We start from the raw sequence: 19,184 nt of genomic DNA, 5'->3' as shown, positions 1-19,184 counted from the left end.
TGTTCCCCTACCAGCCACTGGGGATGTGGCACCATTGATGGGCAGTGAATAGGAAGACTGCCTGGGATAGTTGGTGACACTTGGTACACAAATCTCCCAGAAAGGAGAAACTACAGTGACCTTTCCGGAGGCCAAGCCACAAGGAGGGAGCCATCGAGTCTGGGTAGAGAGAGAGTGTCATAGAGTGAGCACTCGCAGGAAGGGGCTTCAGAAAGGCAGAGCTAATTCCAAACTGCAGCCACAAGGAGGTGCCCCATTGGGGATGAGAGCACACTGTGAAAGTGTGGACACTTGTGGATGGGAGGGAAGAGGTAGGTGTGGTATATCTTGAATTTAGTAAGGCTTTTGATACTGTCTCTCATGACCTTCTCATAGACAAACTAGGGAAATACAACCTAGATGGAGCTACTATAAGGTGGGTGCATAACTGGTTGGAAAACCATTCCCAGAGAATAGTTATCAGAGGATCACAGGCAAGCTGGAAGGGCATATCAAGGGGGATCCTACAAGGATCCGTTTGGGGTCTGGTTCTATTCAATATCTTCATCAGTGATTTAGAACATGGCATAGAGAGTACACTTATAAAGTCTGTGGACAATACCAAGCTGGAAGAGTTTGAAAGTGCTTTGGAGAATAGGATTAAAATTCAAAATGATCTGGACAAACTGGAGAAATGGTTTGAAGTAAATAGGATGAAATTTAATACGTACAAATTACTCCTGGACAATTCTGCCCCCTAAAATTAAAAATTCTGCACACAATTTTTGAAAATTCTGCATATCTTATTTGTCAAAATAACATAATATAATCATGCCAGTTTCAATTATTTTGGTAACTTATTTCTAAATATCTGTCAGTAAGTATGTCTGTAACAATACAGACCAAAAAAAAAAAAAGATTCTGGTAAATTTATTTTTGACAAATAGATTCCTTACTAGGCATATTCATACAGAACTTTGTGTAGTTCATTTAAATTCCAAAACAGAACAGATTTCCTGCACCTGTCAGAAGCAGGGCAAAGGCTTCGCAGTCAGGGGTAATGGAGGACCTCAGGGAGAGAGAAGGATGCTAGGAATGAATCTGGAGTGTGTTGAGTGTGGATGGGAGGTTTTTCTTTGGGGGGGATGGGATTGTTAGGGTATTGGAAAGCGTCCCCCATGAAGACCCTGGATGACCCCAAGCCTCTGCCATTCAGTCAGGCACATCTGCCCCTGTCCCCAGGGCCGGTGCAAGGATATTTTGCACTCTAGGCGAAACTTCCACCTTGCCGCCCCCGCACCCCGTCAGTTCATTGAAGGGCAAATCCCAATGAGCCTTTATAAACTGTGCCCAGAGGCTGCTCCCCAGACCCTTCCTGCCCCCTGAACTCTCCTAGAGGGTGCACAGCCCCCCCCATGAGCCCTCCCCACCCCACCCTGGCGGGCCCCGCCCCAAGTCCACTCACTGGCTTTGGTGGGCTAGGGCCACTGCAGCAGCTTGGCAGGGAGGAGCTGCCTTCCGGGGGCTCCTGGGGGCTCCTGCAGCAGATGCATGCAGGCAGAGGCCCCTGTGCACCCCTCCCAGCTCCCCCGTCGCCATGTTCAGGCTCTGCAGCTCCCGGGAGTGTGAGCTGCCACCACTGCCCCTCCCAGAACAGGCTCAGGGCCCCATACCCCGGCGGCGGCTCACATACCCAGGAGCCACAGAGCCCAAGTGTGGCGAGGGGGGAGCTGGGGGAGCGCATGGGGACCTCTGCCTGCATGCATCTGCTGCAGCCTGCAGGAGCCCCCTGATGGGGTGCCAGGCCGCAGCCTGGGCAGGATGGACAGGAGGTGCGGCTGCTCCCCGCTAGCAGCAACGCTGCCCTTTGCAGGGCTCCTGCCCCCCTGCGCCGCACCACCTCCTCCCTGGCTGGGGCTCGCCGCTGCCGCAAGCAGGACACGCTGGCTCTCTGGTGCCTCCGGAAGGCGGCTCCTCCCTGCCGAGTCAGGGCACTGCTTTTTGGTGCCCCCAGCGCCATCCTTAGGATTTATGGGGCCCTGTGCAGTATTATTAAACTGGTGCCTCTATGCCCGACAGCAGCCTGAGCTTGCAGCCCGGCGAGGGCAGGGGCGGAGGGACAAGGCAAAAAGAATAACAAGACGCCTGGCCTGCCTCACAGTGGCGGAGAGTTACAGTTCCCCACAGAGACCCCTGTACTCTCTCCCTCATGCAGAATGGACATGAAGAAGGTACTTAATTAAAAGCACTAAACTTGGGAATAAAAAATGTCAGTCACAGGTTTTTCGATATGCCCGGAAGTCAGACATTAATTTGCAAAAACTTTGTAGTAAGGGTGAGTCAGCTGTCTTGCTGAATACACCATTAAATTTTATGGAATACATGATGCAGCTCTTCTCTGTTTTATATTTTCTTAATCAGTATTTCTAAGCTGATTTTATATTTTAAATGTACTCTTAAATGTACTCATTCCAGATTACTACATATTTAACTCACTGAAACAGACATTATTTTAGTGTGTTCATAACAATGTTCATTGCTGTTAGAAAAAGGGAACACTAATTTACTGTGTGTGATCTCCATAACAATACACGTTTATGAAATTTTGCCAACTTTAAAAAATATGTTTCCAAAGATTTTAGGCATAACAAAGGATTTATATCTTACTAAGGTTCTGATTTTGCTTAAAACTAGTTCATCAGATAGTCAGAAGTAAATAAAGGGAAACTCTTTGTCCAGCTATCTGGAAACAAAGGGCTGTTGCTTCCTTCAGTTGGGGGAGGGGAGAAATGGATGGACAGAAAGGATAGGAAGACTTTGGAAGTAAGTTTTTTCTACTATCGTAATTAAAATTTGTATTTTAGATAAATTTTGAAGAATTTATTTAAAAACCCATATGTCTGAAGATCCAAGCATTTAAGGCTAAAGATGATTGTGTATCTAAAAATCTATGCAAGGATTTTTTAGAGATGTGATTTTATTATCTTCACCAACTCACTAATGAAATATTTTTAAAGTAAATTTTAAACTAAGGTCCTGTAAACTGCTCAGTAAACTTTTAGATAACGTTTTCACCTCTTAGTATTACACTCATGCACAACTGTTTTTGTCAGTACATTCAGAAACTGACAGTAGATGATCAATGGTAGATGCTCAACGGGTAGTGATCAATGGTTCCATGTCTAGTTGGCAGCCGGTATCAAGTGGAGTGCCCCAAGGGTCGGTGCTGGGGCCGGTTTTATTCAATATCTTCATTAACGATCTGGAGGATGGTGTGGACTGCACCCTTAGCAAGTTTGCAGATGACACTAAACTGGGAGGAGTGGTTGATACGCTGGAGGGTAGGGATAGGATACAGAGGGACCTAGACAAATTAGAGGATTGGGCCAAAAGAAATATGATGAGGTTCAACAAGGCCAAGTGCAGAATCCTGCACTTAGGACGGAAGAATCCCATGCACTGCTACAGACTAGGGACCGAATGTCTGGGCAGCAGTTCTGCAGAAAAGGACCTAGGGGTTACGGTGGACGAAAAGCTGAATATGAGTCAACAGTGTGCCCTTGTTGCCAAGAAGGCTAATGGCATTTTGGGTTGTATAAGTAGGGGCATTTCCAGCAGATCGAGGGATGTGATCATTCCCCTCTACTCAGCACTGGTGAGGCCTCATTTGGAGTACTGTGTCCAGTTTTGGGCCCCACACTACAAGAAGGATGTGGATAAATTGGAGAGAGTCCAGCGGAGGGCAACAAAAATGATTAGGGGGCTGGAGCACATGACTTATGAGGAGAGGCTGAGGGAACTGGGATTGTTTAGTCTGCAGAAGAGAAGAATGAGGGGGAATTTGATAGCTGCTTTCAACTACCTGAAAGGGGGTTCCAAAGAGCATGGATCTAGACTGTTCTCAGTGATAGAAGATGACAGAACAAGGAGTAATGGTCTCAAGTTGCAGAGGGGGAGGTTTAGGTTGGACATTAGGAAAAACTTTTTCACTAGGAGGGTGGTGAAGGACTGGAATGGGTTACCTAGGGAGGTAGCGGAATCTCCTTCCTTAGAGGGTTTTAAGGTCAGGCTTGACAAAGTCCTGGCTGGGATGATTTAGTTGGGTTTGTTCCTGCTTTGAGCAGGGGGTTGGACTAGATGACCTCCTGAGGTCCCTTCCAACTCTGAGATTCTATGTTACCTGGGGGTTGGCAAATGCCTGTGAAATGTCTTCATTACCCCTTGAATGGCTCTTTACCCCTTTCAGTGTTGTGCTAATAGGTCTGGCAGGCTGGAGACTTTTTCTCTTTTAACTACTTGATCCCCTTCCCAGGAAGACTCAGAGCCTGCAGGAAGGGTCAGAACAGGGAGAGGTGGGTGGACACTAAGACCCAGTGGTGCCCCAAATTTTAGGTGCCCTACACAGCTGCCTACACCTAAGGACAGCCCTGGGCGCCCCCAACCACTTGCCATCCTAGGCCACTACCTAGTTCGCCTAGTGGTTGCACTGTCCTTGCCTGTCCCTATGCATCCGATGAAGTGAGCTGTAGCCCACGAAAGCATTTGCTCAAATAAATTTGTTAGCCTCTAAGGTGCCCCACATACTCCTGTTCTTTTTGTGGATACAGACTAACATGGCTACTACTCTGAAACAAAATTATGCAAGGCAGATATTTCCCCAGAAGTAACTAATGCAAAGTACTCCACTTAGGAAACAACAGTGAGTTGCTCACATACAAATGGGAAATGACTGCCTAGGAAGGAGTACTGCAGAAAGGGATTTGGGGGTCATAATGGATCACTAACTAAATATGATTGAACAGTGTAACAGTGTTGCAGAAAAAGTAAACATCATTCTGGGATGTATTAGCAGGAATGTTGTAAGCAAGGAACACGAAGTGATTCTTCTGCTCTACTCTGCACTGATTAGGACTCAGCCGAACACTTCAATCTCCCTGGACATTGTATAACCGATTTAAAAGTAACTATTCTTGAACAAAAAAACCTCAGAAACAGACTTCAAAGAGAAACAGCAGAACTAAAATTCATTTGCAAATTTAACACCATTAATTTGGGCTTGAATAGGGACTGGGAGTGGCCGGTTCATTACAAAAGCAGCTTTGCCTCTCATGGAATTGACACCTGCTCATCTAATATTAGGAGTGGACTACATCCACCCTGATCGAATTGGCTCTGCCAAAACTGGTTCTCCTCTTGTGAGGGTCTCCCTTCTCTTCATGTGTCATTATATAATGCCTGCATCTGTAACTTTCACTCCATGCATCTGAACAAGTGGGTTTTTTACCCACAAAAGCTTATGCCCAAATAAAACTGCTACACTTTAAGGTGCCACCAGACTCCTTGTTGTTCAAATACATAAAAGGTTGTTACAAGGAGGAGGGTGAAAAACTGTTCTCCTTAACCTCTAAGGATAGGAGAAAAAGCAATGGGCTTAAATTGTAGCAAGCGAGGTTTAGGTTGGACATTAAGAAAAACTTCCTAATTCTCAGGGTTATTAATCACTTGAATAAATTGCCCAGAGAGGTTGTGGAATATCCATCAATGGAGATTTTTAAGAGGAGGTTAGACAAACACCTATCAGGGATGGTCTAGATAATACTTAATCCTGCCATGAGTGCAGGGGACTTGACTAGATGACCTCTCGAGGTACTTTCCAGGCCTATGATTCAGACACCTTCTCACATATCCGAAGTGTAACCACATCACCCCAATCCTTAAATATCTCCATTGGCTCCCAGTTTATAGAAGAATGTGCTTACAATTCACCCTATATTTCAAAATCCTTCCATGCATTGTCTCCAACTTTTCTGGATCACACAGGTGACTTTCCACAAAAATTTTAGAGAGCTTAGAGACAATTTGAGAAACTCACCAGGACTTTCCCAGGGAATTGATTGCTGACCCTGAGGTTGGTCTGATACACCTTGATCTGTAGAGGAGCGGTACTGTTCTCCTGGAAGTAGACTTCAAAGTCCACCAGTCCCTCTGCCTTCTTGCACAGAGCCGTGAGCTGGTAGAGGCAGGTGCCTTGAAAGTTGTATCTCTGTCCATCAAAGGTGGAATAGTGCAGATTCCTTGTCACAGAGCAAGTGGCATAGCTGGAGGGGTAACAGCCCCGTACGCCGTTCACTAGCCCGCACCTCTCTGAGTATTTGCACATAGCAGCCACACATTCGACTTGTCTAGTGGTTGCATTGCATATGCACCGTGTCCCACATGCCTCATCGACCCAGAAATTCTCATTGGGGGCATAAGGGCGCCCCTCAAATAGGCACCCACAGCTGCTCTTGGGGATGCATTTGCCCTGGCTCAGCACAAAGCCATCCTTGCACTGGCAGCTTTCCACACAGGGGTCTTGGCAGCTGCTGGGGGCTGACTGGTCCACACACGTGGCTGGGCAGGCTGTTCCACAGAGCTGGTACTGGCTGTTCTCCAGGGGGCACTCCATGGCTGGGGAGTGAAGGACCCACAGATTTAGCCGAAATTTCTCTCCAAGCAAAAGCAGTATTTAAAATAGACACAGGGGGATGTATCTTGTGGGGCTCTGAGAGGCCTCGAATCCAGTGACCTGAACAGGAGGTGAGGATGCTCTGCACACTGCAGGAGGTGCTTAGCACCTTACAAGATCAGGTCCATGGTAGAAAGGGTAACTTAAAAACTGCAATCATTTTACCCCAACCATCCATGTGTTATCAATGGATGTTACATACTCAAAGTGACAGGCACCTTAGCAATACCACAGACAGACAAATACTGTGGGTACAATAGAACCCAGGAGTCCTGATTTCCCAATCACTACTCAATAATCCCAAACCACTCGATCACGCCTCCTCCCAAAACCAGGGCTAGAACTCAAGAGTGCTGAGCCCCAGGCTCCCCGGTTTAACCAGCAGACCGTAGACCTTGGCATACAAAGCTGTACTCACGGCATCTGGCCAGCTGCCTCCATTCCCCAATCCTGACCCCCTCCAGCTGGCAGGCGTCTGCGTAGGCCTTCAGGGCCTCACACAGGGCCTTCCGGTAGCCCTCGTTGTGGCACAGATCGTACACGCAGTTGTCCAAGTAGACTGTAGGATCCACCTTGCTGTGGCACTGACTGAAGGGCCCATCTGAGACCTTGGTTATCAGGCCGCATGAGGCCTCCTCCTTGTACTTTCCGGCTATGCTGGGGTCACAGGGCCTGCAACCTCCAATGCAATCGTGCCAGCAAAACTGATCCTCATCTTCCACTGCCCAGCTTTTCCCCAGGGCAGCAACACTGGGAGCCAGGTCCCCATCCGGGATCCGGAAGTCATCGGAGAGGTCCCCGTTATAGTTGCCGCACAGGCCGCACAGGTTGTTGGAGAAGACCCTGGGGACAGTGACCCTGAGGTGGTTGTTCCAGTCATAGTACACGCTGAGGTTGAAATTCGTGCGGAGGATGAGGGAGGTGCCGCTCTGATAGATCCGAAAGGCCCCGTTGTTGAGGTAGACGGGTAAGTGGGCCCTGGTGTTATTCACCTTCACAGTGAGAAAGAAAGGACAAAGGTCACAATTGAGTGCACTAGTCTGTCATTAGGAAGGGGTGCAACCTGGACCCAAATCTCTCAGTGAATCTGGACTCAAATCTGAACCAGAATTACTTTAAAACATCATATTAAAGAGAGCTGGGTGGAGAAATGTAATTCTTTGTGGAGGATTTCAATGTTTTGAAAGTTGTTTAATAATGGAAACACACTTTCAAATGTCGAGACTGGGATCCTAATTCTTAACTTTCCTGTACAGTAAAAAACATGGTTTTAATAAAGACATTGGTGTTATAGATTATTACAGCAATCTGTAACCCAATAACCCTCCCTTTGTGTCCTATGATGTTAATGGGTTTAACTATTTATGTTAAACAATCTGTTCCACCTTGTATTTAGCTAGGACACTCTGGAAAGCTGCAGCTGCAGCTGTGAAAATCCACAACCGTGAGCAACACAGTTATACTGACCTATCCCATGGGTGCGCTGGGGCTGGAGCACACATGAAAAACAAATAGTGGGTGCTGAGCACCCACTGGCAGCCCTGTGTATCAGCTGCTTCCCCTCCTTCCCAGTGTCTCCTGCCCACCGAGATCAGCTGTTCCACGGTGTGCAGGAGGCGCGGGAGGGGGGAGGAGGGGGAGAGCGGGGGTGGAAAGCGTTGCAGAGCGGGTAGGGGTTTGGGGGAAGAGGTGTACAGCAGTTGGAGCTCCCCCTGGAACCAAAAATTGGTGCCTATGTGCCCCTCAGCGACACATCTGGGTCAATCTAATTCTCTAGCATAAACCAGTCCTGAGTACCCTTCCCAGAGCTGAAGAAGGGCTCTGGGTAGCTGGAAGACTTGTCCCTTTCACCAACAGAAGTTGGTCCAATAAGAAACATTACGTCTCCCACCTTGTCTGGGACCAGCATGGCGACCACGACACTGTAAACAGTTCAAAGGCTGGAATTTTGATGGCAATAAGGCTGCATCAGTTAGTGCCATTAGGAAGTGGCGACAGGGAAGGAGCTGTCACCTAGAACCATTAGGAAGTGGCTCCTGCAGGGGAGGGGGCCACATCTTGGGTTGCCAACTTTCTAATTGCAGAAAACTCAACACCCTTGCTCTGCTCCCTGCTCTGAGGCCCCGCCCCCCTCAGAGGTCCCACCTCCATTCACTCCATCCTCCCCTCCCTCTGTCAATTGCTCTCTCCCATCCTTACTCACTTGCTCATTTTCATTGGGCTGGGGCAGAGTGTTGGGGTGCAGGAGGGGGTGAAGGTTATGGCTGGGGATGCGGGCTCTGGGGTGGGTCCGGGTGTGACATTCCCCTGGTGTTATACGGACTGGTGATCTGCTAGGTCACTCCAATCCTTGACTCTGGGAGCCGGCCTTATCCTGCTCTGCTATTCACTCCGGGCTGTTCACACATGATCTCTGGCATGTAATCTGCTCCTTGGATTAATGAGGCTAATAAGGAGCTTTGGGATAATGGTAGGATGGCAAATGGGAATAAGGATATGGAAGTAGATATTACCACATCCGAGGCAGAAGCCAAACTCGAACAGCTTAATGGGGCTAAATCGGGGGCCCCAGATAATCTTCATCCATGAACATAAGAACGGCCGTACCAGGTCAGACCAAAGGTCCATCTAGCCCAGTATCTGTCTACCGACAGTGGCCAATGCCAGGTGCCCCAGAGGGAGTGAATCTAACAGGCAATGATCAAGTGATCTCTCTCCTGCCATCCATCTCCATCCTCTGATGAACAGAGGCTAGGGACACCATTCTTACCCATCCTGGCTAATAGCCATTTATGGACTTAGCCACCATGAATTTATCCAGTCCCCTTTTAAACATTGTTATAGTCCTAGCCTTCACAACATCCTCAGGTAAGGAGTTCCACAAGTTGACTGTGCGCTGCGTGAAGAAGAACTTCCTTTTATTTGTTTTAAATCTGCTGCCTATTAATTTCATTTGGTGACCCCTAGTTCTTGTATTATGGGAATAAGTAAATAACTTTTCCTTATCCACTTTCTCAACATCACTCATGATTTTATATACCTCTATCATATCCCCCCTTAGTCTTCTCTTTTCCAAGCTGAAGAGTCCTAGCCTCTTTAATCTTTCCTCATATGGGACCCTCTCTAAACCCCTAATCATTTTAGTTGCCCTTTTCTGAACCTTTTCTAGTGCTAGAATATCTTTTTTGAGGTGAGGAGACCACATCTGTACACAGTATTCGAGATGTGGGCGTACCATGGATTTATATAAGGGCAATAATATATTCTCAGTCTTATTCTCTATCCCCTTTTTAATGATTCCTAACATCCTGTTTGCTTTTTTGACCGCCTCTGCACACTGCGTGGACACCTTCAGAGAACTATCCACGATGACGCCAAGATCTTTTTCCTGACTCGTTGTAGCTAAATTAGCCCCCATCATGTTGTATGTATAGTTGGGGTTATTTTTTCCAATGTGCATTACTTTACATTTATCCACATTAAATTTCATTTGCCATTTTGTTGCCCAATCACTTAGTTTTGTGAGATCTTTTTGAAGTTCTTCACAATCTGCTTTGGTCTTAACTATCTTGAGTAGTTTAGTATCATCTGCAAACTTTGCCACCTCACTGTTTACCCCTTTCTCCAGATCATTTATGAATAAATTGAATAGGATTGGTCCGAGGACTGACCCTTGGGGAACACCACTAGTTACCCCTCTCCATTCTGAGAATTTACCATTAATTCCTACCCTTTGTTCCCTGTCCTTTAACCAGTTCTCAATCCATGAAAGGACCTTCCCTTTTATCCCATGACAGCTTAATTTACGTAAGAGCCTTTGGTGAGGGACCTTGTCAAAGGCTTTCTGGAAATCCAAGTACACTATGTCCACCGGATCCCCCTTGTCCACATGTTTGTTGACCCCTTCAAAGAATTCTAATAGATTAGTAAGACACAATTTCCCTTTACAGAAACCATGTTGACTATTGCTCAAGAGTTTATGTTTTTCTATGTGTCTGACAATTTTATTCTTTACTATTGTTTAATATTAAAGGAACTGGAACATGAAATTGCAAGCCCATTAGCAAGAATTTTTAATGAATCTGTAAACTCAGTGGTTGTACCGTATGACTAGAGAATTGCTAACACAGTTCCTATCTTTAAGAAAGGAAAAACGTGATCCGGGCAACTACATGCCTGCTAGTTTGACATCTGTAGTATGCAATGTCTTGGAAAAAAATTTGAAGGAGAACGTAGTTAAGGACATTGAGGTCAATGGTAATTGGGACAAAATACAACAGGGTTTTACAAAAGGTAGATCATGCCAAACCAACCTGATCTTCTTCTTTGAGAAGGTAACAGATTTTTTAGACAAAGGAAACGCAGTGGATCTAATTTACCTCAATTTCAATAAGGCATTTGATTCGGTTCCACATGGGGAATTATTAATTAAATTGGAAAAGATGGGGATCAATATGAAAATTGAAAGGTGGATAAGGAACTGATTAAAGGGGAGATTACAACGGGTCATACTGAAAGGTGAACTGTCAGGCTGGAAGGAGTTTACTAGTGGAGTTCCTCAGGGATTAGTTTTGGGACCAATCTTATTTAACCTTTTTATTACTGACCTTGGCACAAAAAGTGGGAATGTGCTAATAAAGTCTGTGGATGACACAAAGCTGGGAGGTATTGGTAACACAGACAAGGACCGGGATATCATACAGGAAGATCTGGATAACCTTGTAAACTGGAGTAATAGTAATAGGATGTCAAGTATCAGAGGGGGAGCCGTGTTAGTCTGGTTCTGTAGAAGCAGCAAAGAATCCTGTGGCACCTTATAGACTAACAGATGTTTTTCAGCATGAGCTTTTGTGGGTGAATACCCACTTCTTCGGATGCAAGCAGTAATAGGATGAAATTTAATAGTGAAAAGTGCAAGATCATGCATTTAGGGATTAATAACAAGAATTACTGTTATAAGCTGGGGACGCATCAGTTGGAAGTAACAGAGGAGGAGAAGGAACTCGGAGTATTGGTTGATCACAGGATGTCTATGAGCTTCCAATGTGATATGGCCACTAAAAAGGTTAACGAGGTCTTGAGATACATCCGGCGAGGTATTTCCAGTAGAGATAAGGAGGTGTTAGTACCGTTATACAAGACACTGGTGAGACCTCAACTGGAATACTATATGCAGTTCTGGTCTCCCATGTTTAAGAAGGATGAATGCAAACTGGAACAGGTACAGCGAAGGGCTACTAGGATGATCCGAGGAATAGAAAACCTGTCTTATGAAAAGAGACTCAAAGAGCTTGGCTTGTTTAGCCTAACCCAAAGAAGGCTGAGGGGAGAAAATATTGCTCTCTATAAATATATCAGAGGAATAAACACCAGTGAGGGAGAGGAATTATTTAAGCTCAGTACCAATGTGGACACAAGAAAAATGGATATAAACTGGCCATCAGGAAGTTTAGACTTGAAATTAGATGAAGGTTTCTAACCATCAGAGGAGTGAAGTCAGGGCCGGCTCTAACTTTTTTGCTGCCCCAAACAAAAAAAAATAGACCACCCCGCCATAACACCCCCCTCCAAGTGCTGCACGGCCCAAGCCCCAACCCCCCCCGAGCCCCATGCCGCCCAAGCCCCCACCCCCTCCAAGCGCCGCGCCACCCAAGCCCCTCTCCCCTCCGAGTGCCGCGCTCCGAAACACCCCCCCGAGCGCCGCCCGTCTGAAACAAAAACAAACAAACAAAAATAACCCTCCAGCGCCGCCCCGCCAAACCAAAAAAAAAAAAATGAGAACCACCCCACCCCAAGGTGCTTGGTCAGCTGGGGCCTGGAGCTGGCCCTGGATCCAGGTATTCAAGGCTCTGCTCTGAGCAGGGTGCCACGGATTGAGATTTCCAGGCTGTTGGGGAATGGCTTTTCTGAAAGAAAGGCGCTCCGATACCACGGGGATGGGCGCCTGTGGGTAGACAGATGGACAGCGCAGAGGACAGGATGGACAGATGGTGCAGAGAGAGAGAGAGACAGATGGAGAGACAGCGCAGGGGGAAGGGTAGATGGATGGACAGGCAGCCAGCGTAGAGGGAAGGTGGATGGTAGGACAGTGCAGAGAGAAGGATGGACAGATGGACAGACAGCGAAGAGGGAAGGAGGGGGAGATGGACAGGCAGGCAGCGCAGTGGGTAGTGTGGATGGATGGACAGACAGCAAGAGGGAAAGGGAGGATTTTCGTTTGCTTGTTTTCTCCTTTGTCTATACAGAGATGCATGTATTTTCCTGTCACTGCTGAGCAAGAAAACTGGACTAAAACCAACCTCCTCCCCCCAGGTGCGTTGGCCCAATACACGGTGACCCAGGAGCGGTCCCAGGCTGCTGCCCATGAGGGAGAATCCATCTAGCTCAACTGCTCCTACGTGGGCACCGAGTCCAGCATGCATTGGTACCGCCAGCCCCAGGGGGGCCATCCGCGGTTCGTGGCCTCCCTGTCCTCTAGTGGCGGAGACACCCAAGACAATTTCACCATCAGCCTGGCCACCAAGACCAAAAGCAGCTTCTTGTACCTGGACAGCAGCTGCCTGGAAGACTCTGCTGTGTATCTGTGTGCGCTGCAGCACAGTGCTCGGTGAGCACAGGCAGCCCATCATGTATCTGTGTGCGCTGCAGCACAGTGCTCGGTGAGCACAGGCAGCCCATCATGTATCTGTGTGCGCTGCAGCACAGTGCTCGGTGAGCACAGGCAGCCCATCATGTATCTGTGTGCGCTGCAGCACAGTGCTCGGTGAGCACAGGCAGCCCATCATGTATCTGTGTGCGCTGCAGCACAGTGCTCGGTGAGCACAGGCAGCCCGTCACAAAACCCTGGGTGGGGGCAGGACACACGGACCCAAGAGAGGAGACAAGCAGAAGTTAGACTAGAACAGAGGATATGAGCACAGAAGAGAAGAAAGGAAAGTAGAACAGAGTCGGCGAGAGGCAATAAGAACAAAATGGAACAGAAGAGAACACACTGGAATGGAAGTGATGTGAACAGAATAAAGGGGAGAGAAGTCAGTAATTTAAGGAAGAACCTTGAAGAAACACTTGGAAAATTATAAACATTTTCGCCTTCCCCAATTGCCTGGATCGGGTGGTTTTGTATAAAAAATAGCTTCCTTGTCATAGAATCATAGAATCTCAGGGTTGGAAGGGACCTCAGGAGGTCATTTAGTCCAACCCCCTGCTCAAAGCAGGATCAACCCAACTAAATCATCCCAGCCAGGGCTTTGTCAAGCCTGACCTTAAAAACCTCTAAGGAAGGAGATTCCAGCACCTCCCTAGGTAACCCATTCCAGTGCTTCTCCACCCTACTAGTGAAAAAGTTTTTCCTAATGTCCAACCTAAACCTCCCCCTCTGCAACTTGAGACCATTACTCCTTGTTCTGTCATCTTCTACCACTGAGAAGAGTCTAGATCCATCCTCTTTGGAACCCCCTTTCAGGTAGTTGAAAGCAGCTATCAAATCCCCCCTCATTCTTCTCTTCTGCAGACTAAACAATCCCAGTTCCCTCAGCCTCTCCTCATAAGTCATGTGCTCCAGCCCCCTAATCATTTTTGTTGCCCTCCGCTGGACTCTCTCCAATTTATCCACATCCTTCTTGTAGTGTGGGGCCCAAAACTGGACACAGTACTCCAGATGAGGCCTCACCAATGCCGAATAGAGGGGAATTATCACGTCCCTCGATCTGCTGGAAATGCCCCTACTTATACAACCCAAAATGTCATTAGCCTTCTTGGCAACAAGGGCACACTGTTGACTCATATTCAGCTTTTCGTCCACTGTAACCCCTAGGTCCCTTTCTGCAGAACTGCTGCCCAGACATTCGGTCCCTAGTCTATAGCAGTGCATGGGATTCTTCTGTCCTAAATGCAGGACTCTGCACTTGTCCTTGTTGAACCTCATCATATTTCTTTTGGCCCAATCCTTTGTCTAGGTCCCTCTGTATCCTATCCCTACCCTCCAGCGTATCAACCACTCCTCCCAGTTTAGTGTCATCTGCAAACTTGCTAAGGGTGCAGTCCACACCATCCTCCAGATCGTTAATGAAGATATTGAATAAAACCGGCCCCAGCACCGACCCTTGGGGCACTCCACTTGATACCGGCTGCCAACTAGACATGGACCCATTGATCCCACAACACTAGCAGATGGGGAAGCATTCCCTGGGGAGACAATATGGTAACTCAGTCATTCCAATGTGATTTTCACTGTTGTTCAGGTCAGACACTTTCAGACTGGTAACATGCACACAGACATTCTTACATACAGCCACACACAGGACACACTCGCAGACGTAATCTCTCTCTCTCTCTCTCTCTCACACACACACACACACACATGGGCCGGCTCTAACTTTTTTGCCGCCCCAATCAAAAAAAAGAGTGCCGCCCTGCCGTAACACCCCCAAGTGCCACGCCGCCCAAGCCCCCACCCCCAAGTGCCACGCCGCCCAAGCCCCCCCCCCTCGAGCGCTGCGCCGCCCAAGCCCCCCACCGCCCCGAGTGCCACGCTGCCCAAGCCCCCCGCGTCCCCTGAGCGCCGTGCCACCCAAGCCCCCCACCCCCCCGAGTGCCACGCCGCCCAAGCCCTCCGCACCTCCTGAGTGCCACGCCGCCCAAGCCCCTGCATCCCCTGAGCGCCACGCCGCCCAAGCCCCCGCCCCGAGCGCCACGCCGCCCAAGCCCCCGCCCCGAGTGCCACGCCGCCCAAGCCCCCGCCCCCTCCAAGCGCCACACCCCCGAGCGCCGCCCGGCTGAAACAAAAACAAACAAACAAAAAAAACCCTCCAGCGCCACCCCGCCCCAAGGTGCCGCCCCAAGCATGTGCTTGGTCGGCTGGTGCCTGGAGCTGGCCCTGAGTGAAGTTCTGGAACAGCCTTCCAACATGAATGAGTAGTGGGGGCTTCAAGACTAAGCTTGATAAGTTTATGGAGGGGATGGTATGATGGGATAGGCTAATTTTGGCAATTAATTGGTCTTTGACTATTAGCAGTAAATATGCCCAGTGGTCTGTGATGGGATGTTAGATGGGGTGGGATCTGAGTTACTACAGAGAATTCTTTCCTGGGTGCTGGCTGGTGAGTCTTGCCCATATGCTCAGAGTTTAGCTGATCGCCATATTTGGGGTCGGGAAGGAATTTTCCTCCAGGGCAGATTGGCAGAGGCCCTGGGTTTTTTTCGCCTTCCTCTGCAGCGTGGGGCATGGATCACTTCCTGGAAGATTCTCTGTACCTTGAAGTCTTTAAACCATGATTTGAGGGCTTCAATGGCTCAGAGACAGGTTTGATACAGGAGTGGGTGGGTGAGATTCTATGGCCTGCGTTGTGCAAGAGGTCAGACTAGATGATCAATAATGGTCCCTTCTGACCTTAAAATCTATGATTCTATGATTGTGCAACTGAATGACACTAGCCAATATCTCCGGTCCCAGACACCACCCTAGGAACCTCTGTCTTGCAGTGTCCAGTTATGCCCGCTGGACGCTGCAAGCTTATATGAGTTCATCAATTTAACAAAGAAATTGATATGTTCCAGGCTTGTTATCCCAAGGGGAGTCTCTGACATGCATCAAACGAACCCACTGCTTCAGGTAGAATAAACAAACAAATCTATTAACTACAAAGGTAAATTTTAAGTGATATTAAGTGATAGGCAAAAAGTCAGAATGGTTACCAAATTAAAATAAAATATAAGCACGCAGTCTAAAATCTCAACCCTATTAGATTGTGCTGCATCTAGATGAAGCAGTTTTTCTCACCCCACTGGAGCCATTGGCGAGTGATGCACTGCTCCAGCCAGTAGGTCTGACTGCCCACGTCCCAGTTGCTGACATTAGCCCCAAGCACAGTGCTTCAGAATTGGGTCAGCGCCCCCTGCTGGCCACCTGCACCATTCTACGACACCCAGCACCCGGTATTGCCATGATGGGAATTGGGGTCAGCACTGACTCCAAGGGGTGAGTGCACCCTACTGGGATACCTCTACATTTGAACATAGTACAGCACCCCCCAGTACAGTGCCGTGGCTTCAGGGACAGCACCAATTCAAGAGGAGAGCACCCACTGTGACGTTGCACTCTATATGATTTTATAAAAATATGCTAATTAGTGAATATAATGTAACTGGAATATGCTTCATGCAAAAGGTCTCTTGTAAGGTATCATTACAAATCTTATAATATACTGAGTGTGGTTATCCTATTTGTATACATGTACCACTCTTGTATCTGAAGCTAGGAATACAGAATATAACTCTGAGGGTCTATTGTCATTATGCAAAGTGTGGGCCATGAATGGTGGTTTGGAATCTTGATGACTCCCATTAGCTAGGACAATTGGCTGCAGATGGCTGTGTAGGTGGGGGCTGGCAAATGGGCAATGAAGTCTTGCAGTGACATGTGATCATTTCACCTGAACTGGAATCCATCTTTAACCTGGTGTCTTTCCATTGAGAAGGAGGGGGTGGGAACCCAGAGAGGGACAAAGGATTCCCACCTTATGCAAAAGATATATAAAGGGGTTGAACAGAACAAAGCGGGGAGAGGAGCCATCATGAAGAATCCCCGAGCGACCACCTGAGCTGGAACAAGAGCTGTACCAGGGGAAAGAATTGTGCCCAGGCCTGGAAGGTGTCCAGTCTGAAGAAAAAACTTACTGAAGCATCTCTGAAGGTGAGATTAACTATATCTAGTTTGATTAGACATAGATTTGTGCATTTGATTTGATTTTACTTGGTGACTTACTTTGTTCTGTCTGTTACTACCTGGAACCACTTAAATCCTACTTTCTGTATTTAATAAAATCACTTTTTACTTATTAATTAAACTCAGAGTATGTATTAATACCTGGGGGAGCAAACAACTGTGCATATCTCTCTATCAGTGTTATAGAGGGCAAACAATTTATGAGTTTACCCTGTATAAGCTTTATACAGAGTAAAACAGATTTATTTGGGTTTAGACTCCATTGGGAGATGGGCATCTGAGTGTTAAAGACAGGAAAATTTCTGTGAGCTGCTTTCAGTTAAGTCTGCAGCTTTGGGGCGAGTAATTCAGACCCTGGGTCTGTGTTGAAGCAGATGGGAATGTCTGGCTCAGCAAGACAGGGTGCTGGGGTCCTGAGCTGGCAGGGAAAGCAGGGGTAGAAGTCCTGGCATATCAGGTGGCAGCTCCCAGGGGATTTCTGTGATGTAACCCGTCACACCCTATAGTACGTAAACAATTCTACCCCCTGCAACACCGTGGGTAAATATTTTCAAGGTATCCTAGCTACATACTGATCACGCCTAACACTTACCCCCACAAAGCCAACCTCAGCCTTGGCTGCTGTGACGGTGACTCCATCCACCTGGACAGTTACCGATCCAATGTAGAAGACCTGTGTGTTCCCCCTGTTCTCGATCTTGGCCATGACATGGAAGGAGGGCAGGACGGAGTCATCCCTGCAGCTCTTGGACACCGTGTAGTTGCAGGTGCCGTGGAAATCATACACCCGTCCATCGAAGGTGTGGTAATGCAAGTAACCCCCAGCCCAGCACATGGCCTGAGAGACTGGCACACACTCTGGATGCCCATTTATCATCTTGCAAATAGTTCCTTCCCTGCAGCGAACCACACTGCAGGATGGAATAACTAGTGGCGAAAGACAATAGAAAGACAAGAAACACCAGACAAATCAGTTATACATGAGAGCAGAGAGGGGGCTGAGGGTGGTGTGAAAATTGGGATGAAATTTAATGTCATTGGAATCTTTCTTAATATAGCCTGTTTGTGAAATGGACCAAATGATCTATCTATCTATCTATCTATCTATCTATCTATCTATCTATCTATCTATCTATCTATCTATCCCATCCTCATACATATTTTCCTTGTACAGTTCCCAAACCTCCCACAAGTCCTCTGCTGGAAAATCTCTCTGCAGGGTGAGACCATAGCAGTCTTTGAGCCAGCAGAGCCAGCTCCTATGTCACCCTCCCCACAGCCTCTAGTGTAGGTGGTGAACACAGAGGGCCATGTGACAGGGAGTATGGGGCAGAGCCCTGAAATGCAACCCAAAACTCATGGGAGTCGACTACAAGTGTCATGTCCGGGTCAGGTTGAGTAGGAAATCAACGGGACCCTCTTGGGATTGGGTCAAGTCAGCTGTTCTCCTTCTGCCTGTGGGTAGGGTTGCTAGGTGTCCGGTTTTCGACCAGAAAGTCTAGTCAAAAAGGGAACCTGGCCATGTCCAGTTATCACTGCTGACCGGACACTAAAAGTCCAGTTACCTGCAGTAACCTGCCTCTGCCACCAAGGGGAGGGGGAGAGTAGAAGCTGCTGCTGGAGCCTGGAGAAGCACTCAGCAACAGCTCCGGCGGAGAAAGGTACCAGCGTACCAGCAGCTCCCCATCATACCCTGAGCATGGCTCTCCTTCCCCATCCTGCCCCAGTCACCCCCTCACCCCCAGAGCCCTGCTCTCTCTCCAATGTCCTGCCCCAGTCACCCCTCCACCCCTAGAGCCCTGCTCAGCTGTCAGGGGGAAGTGGGGTGGAGAGAGCAGTGAGCGACAGTGGGTGAGGGAAGAGGATCAGGGGACAGGGCCTTGAGGGAAAGAGGTGGAGCAAGGGGCAGAACCTTGGGGGAAGAGGTGGAGCAGGGAGCAGGGGAGGTTCCGGCGCTCAGTGTCCAGTTTTCAC

General features: G+C 48.1%; 1 protein-coding gene across 1 annotated transcript in view; it reads right to left on the bottom strand.

Moving 5' to 3' along the window:
• Positions 1–19,184, bottom strand: part of LOC120390529 (IgGFc-binding protein-like) — a 197,424-nt gene that overhangs the window by 116,334 nt on the left and 61,906 nt on the right. Inside the window, exons 25-27 of the mRNA XM_039513258.1 lie at positions 17,803–18,137; positions 6,906–7,479; positions 5,852–6,429 (exon numbers count right to left, since the gene is read on the bottom strand). Of these exons, the coding sequence (XP_039369192.1) occupies positions 5,852–6,429; positions 6,906–7,479; positions 17,803–18,137 (1,487 nt within the window). The remainder of the gene's footprint in view (positions 1–5,851; positions 6,430–6,905; positions 7,480–17,802; positions 18,138–19,184) is intronic.

The sequence above is a fragment of the Mauremys reevesii genome, linkage group 24, assembly GCF_016161935.1.
Source record: "Mauremys reevesii isolate NIE-2019 linkage group 24, ASM1616193v1, whole genome shotgun sequence".
NCBI lineage: Eukaryota > Metazoa > Chordata > Testudines > Geoemydidae > Mauremys > Mauremys reevesii.
This window is presented reverse-complemented; position numbering and strand designations above follow the sequence as displayed.